Source organism: Polypterus senegalus, chromosome 4 (genome assembly GCF_016835505.1).
Source record: "Polypterus senegalus isolate Bchr_013 chromosome 4, ASM1683550v1, whole genome shotgun sequence".
Taxonomy (NCBI): Eukaryota; Metazoa; Chordata; class Cladistia; order Polypteriformes; family Polypteridae; genus Polypterus; species Polypterus senegalus.
The window spans coordinates 145503025-145516765 of NC_053157.1; the positions used below are offsets into that span (position 1 = coordinate 145503025).

A 13741-nucleotide genomic window follows, 5' to 3' on the forward strand; every position below is an offset into this window, starting at 1 on the left:
TGAGTTTCCACTAAAATGTATTTAAAGTAGCTAGCCAGTCTCATACAGTACTTATGACTTCTTGCTTATGAAAGTCAGTTTGGTTACTTTACCTTCTTGAGTTAAGTGCCAACCCACCCAGCAGATAAAGCAGACCATTTTTTAAAGTTCAGTCTAGTGGAAAAGCAGGACTTGTTTTACCTTTTAGATTTTTTTTTTGATACTATGTATTCAGTCTTATTTCTTCCTTTATGTATTTTAGTTTAATAATACATTGATCTAAGTCGTTTTCAATCAGATTCAATTATTTATTATTCAAAAGTGACACCCATGTAGTTTTCCTGTAACAAAGTAAACATTAATCACAAATTGTCATCTTTTACAAGTCACAACACCATATTACAAAATAAATAAGATTACATTAACATGTAACATTATAGGCATTATAAGTAATATTTTAAGTAAAATAATAAAACACATGATAAATCACAGTAAAATATTTCACATTCAAGTTCAAGTTGATACAAGATGTGAAACTATAAATGTCTGTCCGTCTGTCCATCCATGTTTCTAACTTGCTTATTCAGGGCATGGTTGAGGAGCAACTGATGCCTGTCTCTGCAGACATAAGGCAAAAGGCATGAGTAACACCTGGACAGGGTTCCAGTTCATCACAGAAAATATAATATAAAGCTCAAACATAAAAACAGCTAACTTTCGATGATTAGTTATGGACAAGTCTGCATTTAAAGATTTAAACATAGGAAAATTATCTAAACCAATGGCTGTTCAACCCTGAAAACAAATTGTCATTAAGGAATTTTTTGTTTCCATTTGTATTAATAATACAATACTTTGTAACATAACTTTCTGTTTGAATTTTTATGGTCACCTTCACTCACCCACACTTGATATGTTTGGAGATTCCAGTTGACTTAACCAAATGTCACTGATGTTTAATGAAAATTTGGTATATTTAGAGGAAACTAGCCCAGTTGGGGATAAATATGCAAGGTACAAAGACACCAAAGGTTATAGTTATGGCTGGTTGAATGTGGATAATTGTATGCATAGAAATATTACGCACTTCAGACTGAATTGGGTGACTCCTGAAACCACAATATCAGAAGTGAATAAGAACACATACTTACTTACATACATGATTCATTTCCAGTCTTACCTAGAAATTGCTTCCCTCATGTCCATATTCATGCAGACATTTATTAGCCTGATGGCTCAATTACAGATAGGTTTCTGTCCTATGCCTGATACTACTGGAATAAACTGCAACCCTAATGACCCTGAACTGGGTAGTGTGGGCTCAAAACTGGATGGACATTTAATGTCTGAGCCGTGTTTTGTACATAAATACTTGTCTGACATTTGCATATGTATATGACACCCCACGATATGTAATTAGACATGCCACTTCCCTGTATCTCTACTAACCTTTTTTCCATCTTTTTATTTATTAGACATAATTTGATATTATTAATCAGGCATATCTCACAGAGTTATTGATTATAATCATATAAGCACTAAAATATGAGAGTGATTGGGGAAAAAAAATCCCTCCGCTTTTTATAAATTGTTAATGGATAGCAGAAAATTTGTACTTGTTCTGTTGCTTTGCTGTTAGCATATCAATTGAAGTCAAGTTGATATGTTTAATGGAAATTCTACTTTATAGATTAAATTAAATCTTGCACTGATCAGTCATTGCCAGTATTTAAGTAATCTGTTTTGACTGATTTTTTTGAATGTTGCCTTCTCCCTGTTTTGGTACAAATAATTTGTGTGGTGCTGCTGTTAATTTAGTACAGTACATTGTAACACTCAAGACTTTGAAACAGCAATTAGGAAGGATTTAGGGCCACAGGAAAAATGTTGTACTGCAAGTTGACAATGCTAGCTCTTACACTTTATGAGTGAGAAGCTGAAAAGATGGATTTTATAACCCTACCATTTGCTATACAATCCTTGTGCATGCTACTTGCATTTTTTTAAAAACTTTTTGAAGACAATTGCACACATCCTTATATTTTGAGTGCAGAAGCAGAAGGAACATTTACAGCCTGGTAGCAGACATTTTTCCATAACAGCTTCTTAATATTTATTGTTTGTTGATAGGATTACAGAGAAGAACACTGTGGAGATAATGCCGAAAAGTAAATGCAAACAAAAAACAGACTATTACAAAAAAAATAAAATTGTGTGTTTCTTGCATTTAAATATTTACATTCAGTAACTGAGGTAGAGGTGTTACTCTTCATGTAATTGTTGTATAATCACACCAGCAACAAAAAAGTACAATTTTTACACTTGGAACTGAGAGTGACATACAAATGAAAACAAGATTCCTTGTGTGATTTGGTGTTTAAAACATTTGGTGGTAAAACAGTTTTTATGACTTGCACGTAAAAAAATATAATTAATTGTAATGAATGTTAAAATAATCATTCCCTTACCAAACCTAAGCCAACATTGGTGTTTTTTTTAATTGGAACAAAACTGAAATGACATAGCTATCCAGCAAGTGATTAGTGACTCTGAAGTATAAAATTTGCAACCAATAAAGACCACAATTCAGAATAGAGCACAACAATTGTACTACAGTAATTACTCCCAAGAATACATCAAAAACTAGAATTCAAATAAACTCTAAAGCTTATTGTTGGTTGATGAGGACAGTACAGCTGCTGATATCCAAGAGGGGTGAAGAGTTAGAAAGTCAAAGCAATTTTAAAAAATGTTCTGAAGAGTTTTGTTCCTAAAAGGCCCTTGAGCTTCAGTACATTTTAGGGCCCATTTACACCTAAGCATTTTTCTAGAATTTTAGCACTAGTCCCGAATGCTCCTAAATAACTTTCAAAGTCGTTTATCGTTGTTTTCAATGACACTCTTTAAACCCAAGCATTTTAGCAGAAAATGGTTTAGAAAACCCCTGCATGCAGCAGTTTTCAAGCATATTTAGCCAAACACTTGTTCCATTAAAATTCAATGGTAATGCTCATAAAATATCAGGAAAAGAAAACAAAGAGTGCTTTGGAAGAGTTTTTTGGTGTGCACATGCCTTACAATCAAGTTAGAAGAATTCAACAAAAGTTACAGTATAGGTATGTATTTAGTTTTTAATACAGTTTAAGTTTAGTACAGATGTTTTAACATATAGGAAGAATGGTAGCATAGAATTGACATTTCTTCCTTTCAGGATTGATTGGTATCTGGAACTGTGTCAGTAATACTTTTCAATTAAGAAAATCGATTAAATCCTTTATGAAGTAAATGACATTCTAGTCCGTTTTACCATTCAGAGTCTGAGCCCCAGGTGAACATTGACCTCATACATCTTTAGCAAAGAACTGGATTAAAACTAAACAAGCACTGTAATAATGTTTATTTTACCAGACTGCACACAGTGCACTTTTCCCACGCTGCTTGGCTGTGCAACTGAGCCCTGAAAATGGTCGGTGCACCTTCCAGCGCATTTGCTTTTTACCTTACACCCAGTGCTACTGCGATAATCCCTCACTTACAGTGACCCTAAATTGGACAGGTTAAATTTACCCTTTGGCACATGCAGGATTAAATGTATAAGCAAAAAATATATGTTCAATTCTTTTGAGATTATTACTTCTGTGTAAAATAACCCCTTCCTAACTAGCTGTTACTTGATGACAAAATCTTATGCTTGCATGATGTCATGGCCAACAGTAGCAGGCTTTTTTTTTCTGCAAAATAATGCAATAATTTTATTTTTCTTGTATTCCTACTTATGTGTTTACATACAGTACTTATTGACACCCACATGTAATCCTGGAATTGTTCTAGGATTCTGCCTGCTCCATACAGAATCTAGAATTGTCCTCTCGCCTCCCTTTTCTGCAGAACAGGGTGAACCCAATATTTCCCATCACAACATCTGCTCTTTATTACAGTGATCACCAGGATTAAAATCATGTGAGAGTATTACAACACCTCACAAACTGTAAAATGGAAGCGATGTGTTATATTTAACCTGAAAAACTCTTTGTTGAGAACTCTGTTTACATCTTGCCTGAAGAAGGGGCCTGAGTTGCCTCGAAAGCTTGCATATTGTGATCTTTTTAGCTAACCAATAAAAGGTGTCATTTTGCTTGGCTTGTGAGAACTCTGGAAAGATACTTATAAACACCTGGAACATGCCTCAAAAAAGCTGGAAAAATGTTTGCAAAATACCATTAAAAAGCTTGAAAACTGCTAAACCCACAGTGAAAATTTACAGTGCAAGAGAAGTGGCAAGAGAAAGGACACATTCAGCAACATGTTAATAAATAAATTCCTGACAGTAAATTTATATTTATATCCAAAAAGTTAAACCTTTGCAGAGTTTGATTGCACAATATTTTAATTACTTCATTTGCATATTTCTGTTTTATTTGGCTTCTCTGCAGGACTAGTAATGCAACTAGTACTGTACTAGTAAGACATACTTATTCAAACATATAAGATTTTAGTTTTTTTAATCAAGATTTAAACTGGTTGTCATATAGCCTAGCAGAGTCAAACCCAGAAACTTTGTGATGGTTACTGTTTCATTTGGATGGAACAGCTCCTATTTGTTGACTTATTTTGAATATTAAGATTCTTCACTTCGAAAAAAAAAACACATTTGTTAATGATACTGATTATTTTAGGGAAGCATCTGCAAAGTAAGTGTGTAATCTTTGAACCAGATAGAGATAATTATTAGAGAGGTTAGGTTTAAACTTATCTAGAGCAGTGCTTCCCAAACTCAGTCCTAGATACCAACTGTGGCTGCAGGTTTTTTCTCAAACCAGATTCATAATTAGTGATAATTACTGAGTATTGTTTGAGTGATTGAGTAATTGATCTCATTTAATTAGCTGATATTTTCCTCTCCTCTTATTATGCATTTAGAAAAGCACAGCAGTATTGTTTTTACATTTATATCACATTTAGAAATTTGTGTATAGTATTATTGCTTAACTCTCTTTAATTCCTATTATTTTGTCCTTTTTTCTTATAGTTTGCTCCTGTCATTGCAATCCTAATATTGACAAAATATATGATCAAAAACCTGCAGCCATAGTGAGTCCCCAGGACTGAGTTTAGGAACCATTAGGCTAGACTATTCTGCACGATACTCTGACTGACTTTTCTAGTGAGAGCACAGTACATGGGACAGCTAGGACAGTTGTGGATAGTTGCTACACTGCTATGTTCAGTCAAGAAAAACATTCAAAGTGTACATCACCCATTATTTATTGTGCAAAATAACATTGAGTATGGTGAGAAAGGAGTTAAACTGCTTCTGGAAAATTGAGTATTACATCTCCAGATATCTCAAGTTGGGTTTACAAGAGGAAGGAATGTAGGTTTAAAAAAAATTAAGAGGCAGATATTTTTGTTGAATGACTGAAATGGTGTTTCTCCACTCTAAATACTTTGAGGCACCACCACAAGTCATCATTTTAAATTGTCTTCAGATGGAATGTACAGTATTTCTTTAACTGATATGTATTTTGCATGATCTGTCTGATGCTATTAAAGGGATTTCTTAGATTTGTCTGACTTCTTAAAATGATGAGGTTTAATTGACTGCAGAAAGGCTTGAAAGTTCAATGAATATAAGAGAGTTCAAGTCGATTCTAGGATGCAGAGTCTTTGAGAATCACAAGGATGTCTTTGAGTAAAGACTTAATTATTCAAAGTAAATAACTTTTAAGCATTTATGCAAGCAGTATAACAAACTTCTTATAAATTCCATTTTTTATTGTTTGGTTTCAGCAATGGAGGAGCTTGTCCTGGAGTTGCCTCTCTTTCTAGAACTCCTTGATCGTGAATACCTGAGTGCTGCCGTGAGGGACAAAAAAAATGTTATTGCCAATCTACTGCACAGGATACAAGCAAACAAAGGTTAGTGCAGTAAATACATACTGTATGTTTCTACTTCTCTGGTGTATATGTCCATCATTCTGTTTTTATTGTAAAGTGAGTTTGCTGTGTAGTGCACTGGACTCTGAATCACAAGTTTCCTGGTTTTTTTTTTTTTGGTTTTTTTTTTTTTAATGCAATGCCTCTCTTTAACCTTCCAGGCATCCATAACACAAAAAATGTAAGCAGTTCTCCTTTACCTGTAGTGCTTTTGAATAGTGTTCAGGAAAATAAGCTTTGTAAAGTAATCTCACTGTATTTGACCCTGGTGTGCATAAAATGAATTACATACTAAACTGTAAGGCTATGTTATTTGTTAGAGAAGTAATTAAGAAATGCCTAAACAATAGAGCTATCATAGGTCAAGATCCATCCTGAATCTAGATAAATTACCTAACTGAGCTTTCCATAATCTTATACCACTGAATATTTTACATTTAAAATATATATAAGTATGATCTGAACATAATTTATGTACTGTATGTATATAATTTAAAGGTGTGTTTTTCTGGTTTTGCCATCAGTTTGGTTCATTTTAACTTATTTGCATTATTCTAAATATTTGCTCTTTATACTCACAATTTATTAATTGTTTTCTTTCATTTCAATATGATTTCAGATCATCATCAAAAGTCTGAGGTGTCTAACTGCCTGCCAGCTCCACCACAAATGCCACTCCCTGAAATCCCTCATCAGTGGCTGGTAAGTCCTGTTTAGTTCCATAATAGTAGATTCACGTTTTTTTAATTTTATATAACATACTGTATTTATCTTTCAAGAATGATGATGAATCTAATCTACAGAATCTGCAGAAAAGGTTTAAAGGTTTTAATTTGTGTTATGCTCAGAGGCTATGTTTCAGTTAGTTCACAATAAAATGTGATTTTTTTTTTAATGCAAAATAGGAAATACTGTACATTCATTAAACAAATAATACAAAAAAATGGAAAAAACAGACTTTGTGATTTATTTGTATAATTTTCACATCTAAAGGTGTAAACCGATGTCCTGTGCATGGTACATAATTAAATTTTTTTCACTAGGCAGATGGAGTATGTTGATCTGTGGAAAATGAGGTGCCTCCAAGGTGTAGAGGTGATGTACATGTACAGCATGTTCTGGATGGGATTATTTAAAGGAAACAGAGTAAGAAAGAGAGAGAGAGAGAAAATCTACAAGATTGGGTAGGGGCTGACGTGTGGAGCATGGAGATTCCACAAGGAGTAAAAGGAACAGTGTCAGCTTAGAAGGAGAGAAGGCAAGTCAGAAGCTGCCTTAGAATTGTGCAGAAGAAATGTATCTGCAAACTTACGATCTCCTCAGTCTGTCCGTGGCACAGGACAGTGGCACCAGTCTGTCGCTGAAGCTGCTCCTCTGTCTGGAGATGATTCAGTGGATTCTCCATGATTGACAGGAGTCTGCTCAGTGCCCATCACTCTGCCACGGATGTCAAACTGTCCAGCTCCGTGCCTACAATGGAGCCTGCCTTCTCAAAAGTTTGTGCAGGCATGAGGCATCCTTCTTCTTTCTGCTGCCTCCCCAGCACACCACCGCGTAGAAGAGGGCACTCGCCACAACCTTCTGATAGAACATCTGCAGCGTCTTATTGCAGATGTTGAAGGACGCCAGCCTTCCAAGGAAGTATAGTCGGCTCTGTCCTCTCTTGCACAGAGCATCAGTATTGGCAGTCCAGTCCAATTTATCATCCAGCTGCACTCCCAGATATTTATAGGTCTGCACAATCTGCATACAGTCACCTCTGATGATCACGGGGTCCAGCAGGGGCCTGGGCCTCCTAAAATCCACCACCAACTCTTTGGTTTTGCTGGTGTTCAGTTGTAGGTGGTTTGAGTCGCACCATTTAACAAAGTCCTTGATTAGTTTCCTATACTCCTCCTCCTGCCCACTCCTGATGCAGCCCACAATAGCAGTGTCGTCAGCGAACTTTTGCACGTGGCAGGACTCCGAGTTGTATTGGAAGTCCGATGTATATAGGCTGAACAGGACCGGAGAAAGTATATTGTTAAATGTTTATCATGGATTTAAACTTTGAAGATATGGAGAAATATAAAAGAAGTGATTATGAAAGAGTCAGTGAAAAATAAGCATGTTTAGTTAGAGTGTTTAATATGTATCTGCTGGCTGGTTTTCATGAACAAATTTAATTGCGTAAATGGTGTATTTCCATTCCTGGATTACATTAGGTTACATTTAATAGGTCTCTGCCAGTCTCTTCAAAAAAACAAAGTTAAATGCCACCAAAATTACAATATATTTGCTACCGTGATCAGCAATAATATATCAGAAAAATAATTCAGCAGCACACAAACAGAAGTACGTTTTTTTTTTGTTTTTTTTTAACTCTGAAACAAGTAGCCACATCACTACTATATTACATTTCATGCAAAATATAATAAGAGTGAAGTTAAAATAATTTTTAATACATGTGACTTACATGTGAGTTTTTAATTATATTAATTTTTATCATTATGTTCTGTTTAGGGTGGCACGGTGGCGCAGTGGGTAGCGCTGCTGCCTCACAGTTAGCAGACCCAGGTTCGCTTCCCGGGTCCTTCCTGCATTGAGTTTGCATGTTCTTCAGCGTCAGCGTGGGTTTCCTCCGGGTGCTCCGGTTTCCTCCCACAGTCCAAAGATATGCATGTTAGGTGCCTTGGCGATCCTAAATTGTCCCTAGTGTGTGCTCTGTGTGTGTGTGCGCGCCCTGCCCCTGGTTTGCTTCCTGCCTTGCGCCCTGTGTTGGCTGGGATTGGCTCCAGCAGACCCCCTTGACCCTGTAGTTGGGATATAACGGGTTGGATGATGATGGATGGATGGATGGATGGATGTTCTATTTATTTGTTTGTTTGCTTATTTGTTTATTTTTATTTTGCACCTCTATTTTTTTTTTTTTTTTGCTGGCACCACCATGTGACATGACTATGACATAATCATAATTTTTACGATCACTTCACTATACTTCATGTGTCCAAGATTTTTGAATTATGTGGAAAAACTTTGTTGCAGCTTTAGTTATTCAAAACAACAGTAAGGGTGTCAGGACTTTTGATTTTTAGTTTGCATATTGGGCTTTGATGTTTTTATTCAGACACCTTTATGGCAATACTTGTTTTACACCTACGATTTGTTCATTCTCATTTGCTGGTTCTTGTATGTGTTTTTGTTATCATGACAGTACTTGTGCGGCGATTATTTATTTTAAAAAGTGGCCTTTGAACATGAGCTGTGGACCATCTATACCACATTCCTCCCCACATAAGCCCCAGTTAAACGGGAAGGCTCCATGCCACTGCCAACCCTGTGCAACTGGTGGCCCAGATCCACAGCTCGGCACACTACCACTGCACTAAAATAATTAATAAAAGCACTAAAACAATCCCACACTTAAACCAACACAAGCCCCCCTTGTAAAATCAGGACATTAAAAGATTAAGAACTTTTAAAAGACAATAAAACCAATCAAACAAACAAATGTCCACTTACAAAGCTCAGTCCGTTAAAATGTCCTCCTCCGGCTTGGGTCCGTGGGTTCTTTAAAATCTGGTACCAACCCTGCTTGCTGCTCTGTCTCCTCTTCAGTCTCCACTTTCAGCTCATCCCACCACTGCCACCAAATGTGACGATGCGGGTTCGCTCCACACTCCCATCTTCCTTTTGGTGAGCCCTTGAACCACATTTGCTTTAACATTACCTAACAGTCCCAAGTCTTCGGTACATATAAATTTACCTCTAGGGCAGCACGGTGATGTAGTGGTAGTGCTGCTGCCCTGCAGTAAGAAAACCAGGGTTCATGTCCCAGGTCATCTGTGCATGGAGCTTGCATATTCTCTCTGTGTCTGTGTGGATTTTATCAGTGTCCTCCGGTTTCTTCCTACTGTCTAAAGACATGCAGGTTAGGTGAACTGGTGACATTAAATTGGCCATAGTGTGTGGTTGGTGTGTATGTGTGCGTGTGTGATGGACTGGCTTCCAGTCCAGGGTTTGCACCTTATGCTTGCTGAGATAAGCTCCAGCCACCACAAATGACCCTGGTCTGGACTAAGTGGGTTAGAAAATGACATAACATTTGTCTCTAAAGAGAAGTGTTTTATTTATACATTCTTAAAAATAAAAGGTATTTAATTATATTTATCTCTTTCTTTCCTTGGTAACTTGTGCCAGGTACAGATGTTACAGAATGTCTTAGTTAAACAAGCAGTCATTAGTTTAGAGCCCTTTTATAGTAATTTTTTCAGTTACATAGACAAGTAGAGAAATCCAAAAAAGTTTGTGAGGGAACGTAGAAGAGAGAAGATAATGGAACCTCAAATGCATTAATGAGAAATATGAAACTGCAGAGTTATGGCCTCATGTATAACACCTTGCATAGAATTCACACAAAAACATGGCATACAGACAAAGCTAGAAATGTGCGTACACACAAAAATATTCAGATACATAAAACTGTGTAAGCAAAGTTCTTCACACTTTCCCTTTAGAAATCCCAATTTTAATGCTCATGCATGATGTGGCGGGACATCTCTACGCTGGAAGGACTGGGGGAGGGAACATATCCAGAGCATTGCCTCTGCTGGAGTGCTAGGTGGCAGCCCCCCTGGGTTGCAGCAATGCCTCAGACTCCCGGAGTTCTCCTCCCTGGAAGTGCTGCCAGATTTAGGTCAATGAGCACCTGGAGCACTTTTGGGTGCCTTTATAAAAGACGCCAGCAGCCATTACTCTAGGAGCCAGATTCGGGTAAAAGAGGATGAAGCTTGCCAGGAGGAGTGGAGGTGAAAAATGAGAAAGAAAAGAAGGGAAGTGTGTAGCAGAATTTTAGGGCTCACACAGTTTGAGATGCAAGCTGCTGCAATTATTGGTGAGACACTTGTATATCTCGGTACAACATTAATGAGGTGCATTTTTCACATCATAGATATTTTTCACATTAATAGAGTGGAAATGCTTTCTATTTACGTAAACAAATTCATTCTCTGAAGGCGACTTTATTGCGATGTACATGTAGTTGGTCTCTCTTCAGTCAGTCAGACATCTTTTTTTGGGCACATACACCGTCCAGATCTAAACACTAGCGTGGAGAGTCACTTGCATACTGAAGAGTTTATAGCTGGAGGTGAAAACTGCTGTCACACTTTTCGTGATATTACACATGTACTTTGTTAGCATGCCCGTGTTGATCAAACACAGGAAGCACTGCAGTCTACTTGTGACTTTACGCTGTAGGAAGAGAAGTAAATAAATCAAGATATATAGGTAAATAACATTCAATCTGGCTTTTATACAAGTAATATATGAATGTTTTTCATATAAAGACCATCACAAAACATAATCACAAACAGGACTTTGAACAATAGCTTGGCGAGCTCTGTAAGCCCTGCTTTTTCTTTGAAGGACATGCATGTGACACATTGACTGGCATGACAACGCCCGACCTGTTACTGCATCCAAATAGACCCATCTTTCACTTTCACTATGCCTGGTGCAGCTGCATTGTTGTGTGAGTGGACGTTTCTTGCAGTGAGTGCTTCTGTTCTCTTTCTCTAATGTAGAACCCTCGTCCTCATCTAAGTTCACCTCTGTTATAGCACGTGCTTATTTGAAAACAGCAGTGTCAGATCTGGGGGAGCATGAACATGACTGGGAGAATAAACCTGAATAAAAAAAACTCTAACTTTTACAAGTACCATTAATTTACACCAGCCTTTACAGACTCAAGTCAAATATATGTTTTTATTCTATAATAGTAACAGTAAGAGCAGCTACCTACTCAAAACAGTTGTGCTCGGATTCAATCCGGCAACTTCTTGATTATGAAGCAGCAGTTCTTACCACATAACTACCCAAGCTGTCATGTTACGGTTGTACCCTAACCCAATTTCTTTTTGTAAGGTTATATTTTTGAATAAAAGCACACTTGTTTTGTTATATTTATACCTTTTGCAAAGTGTTTGATATTTGGAGTTCAGTCTTCACATGTTATACACTTCATATCTAAATTATGTCATTACTGAAATATGAAAAACATTTCTTTAAGTTATGTGTTCAACAATTCCTGCCTCGCATTTCATCTTACATTTACACAGATCACTGTAGATATGGAACACACATAAAATGTACGTATTCCAAATGACAATATATTATTTAACCTATACAACTCCAGGCTCCTCGCATGCGGATAAGGAGCCTTGGTTTGAGCAGGAAGAACTTTTTGCTCGAGTTGAGCTCTGTCGAGTTGGAGGATGGGATAGCAGGCTGCTTGTTGCTTGTGTTGATCAACACATTTACAAAACAAAAGACGCTGATGGAGAGGTGGGAAGGAATTTAAGGTGTGCTTCAGGATTCTAGTGTTAAACAATGCCCGATGGAAGATTATTTTGTATTCCACATGAAATAGAGAGTGGGGAAGAAAAGATTTGACCTTCTATTTTACAGGGGGAAAGAGCAAAATTGTAGTGAGGAAAAATGTTAATTTTGACAGTCGCCATTGGGGAAGTTAGATGGGAAGGAAGGGCCAAGAGGAGGTTTAATCCTTTTTTACTTTTTGTTTCAGAAAGTGATGGAAAAGCAGGATATTGGCAATGCATGGCAAGGGTTTGTGGAGGTCATTGTTTATAAAGAAGGAGTAATCAGGTTAAATGTTTGAAGGGTGAAGGCTAGAAATTCTAAACAGAGATTGAAAAATAAAGTTAAAAAGGGTTAAAAGGTAATTATTTAGTCTGATTATTTCATCATGCAAATTGATTTGCTACAGTGCCATCCTGCCACTGACCAGAGCTGCAGTTCTAGTCAGTAAAGAGAATGGAAGTCAAACGAATGCCATTTGATTATCATAGTAGACTAAAATAAAAGGAAATCTCTTAACCATTTACTTTTTCTGAATTCTTTTTTGAGCATATTTTAGCGAGCACTGAGATAGAAGCTCCTAAGGATTACACTGAATAAAGGCTCATCCCAATAACTGGTTTGCTTCCTGAACAATAATAATCAGCAACAGAGTAGTCTGAGTCTAATGAGACTGATTATTTCTCTTTCCTGTTGTTATGGCCAGGGGAAACATCTCTTAAGCAAAAAATTCACTTCCTGCCATCTGGGAATACACTTGCAAAGCAACACTGAGACCAAGACAGGCACTAATGCCAACTTGGTGGTCCTTTATATTCAAATAAATACAAGAATGAGATGTTACTTATGATGAAGAACTGGGGATTGCCCTCAAAAAGGCAAACAATAAACCAAGAAAAACAAAGAATAAGAATTATTGTGCAAAAGCAAAAATTTCTCAAGTACCTATAGAATCTGACACTGTGGCAGTTTTTTTCTTGACCATGATAAAAAATTCACCACAGAACGTTATCACAGGTGCCTCACTACAAATTGGGCAATCTGATGCTGTGTTTCCAAACCTAATACATTTTTACCATACTCACACAATGATAGACAATCAATTTGTTGTACAAGTAGTGTTATTCCTGCTCAGCACTTGCCTGATGTACCTTCACCAGTGCCCATTAGGTCAGCTGCAGGGGCGTCAGCTGGTGTCACCGTTTACCGATGGTTCGTCCCCTACCCAGTACATTTTTCAGTAGTGTGTCACTCTAAAGGACTGGCTCCATGCCTGTCCTGCTGCTGAGCACTCAGCATTATTGGGCCCTGGTGTACTCTGGTTCTATACCCAGCTTTGAGTCCCTTTCCTCTGACCTACGAAAGCAGTTTGAATCCACTGAGTGGCCCTCCTTCCACACCTCATCCTTCCTTGATGGATGCACAGTCCTCTGGAGGATGTCACTTTCTGCCTCCCACATACACACTT

General features: G+C 37.2%; 1 protein-coding gene across 5 annotated transcripts in view; it reads left to right on the top strand.

Moving 5' to 3' along the window:
• afap1 (actin filament associated protein 1) overlaps positions 1-13741 on the top strand; it is a 246643-nt gene that overhangs the window by 118581 nt on the left and 114321 nt on the right. For all 5 annotated transcript variants that reach the window (XM_039751423.1, XM_039751424.1, XM_039751422.1 and 2 more), the window contains exons 2-3: positions 5770-5898; positions 6536-6618. In XM_039751423.1, coding sequence (XP_039607357.1) covers positions 5770-5898; positions 6536-6618 — 212 coding nt within the window. The remainder of the gene's footprint in view (positions 1-5769; positions 5899-6535; positions 6619-13741) is intronic.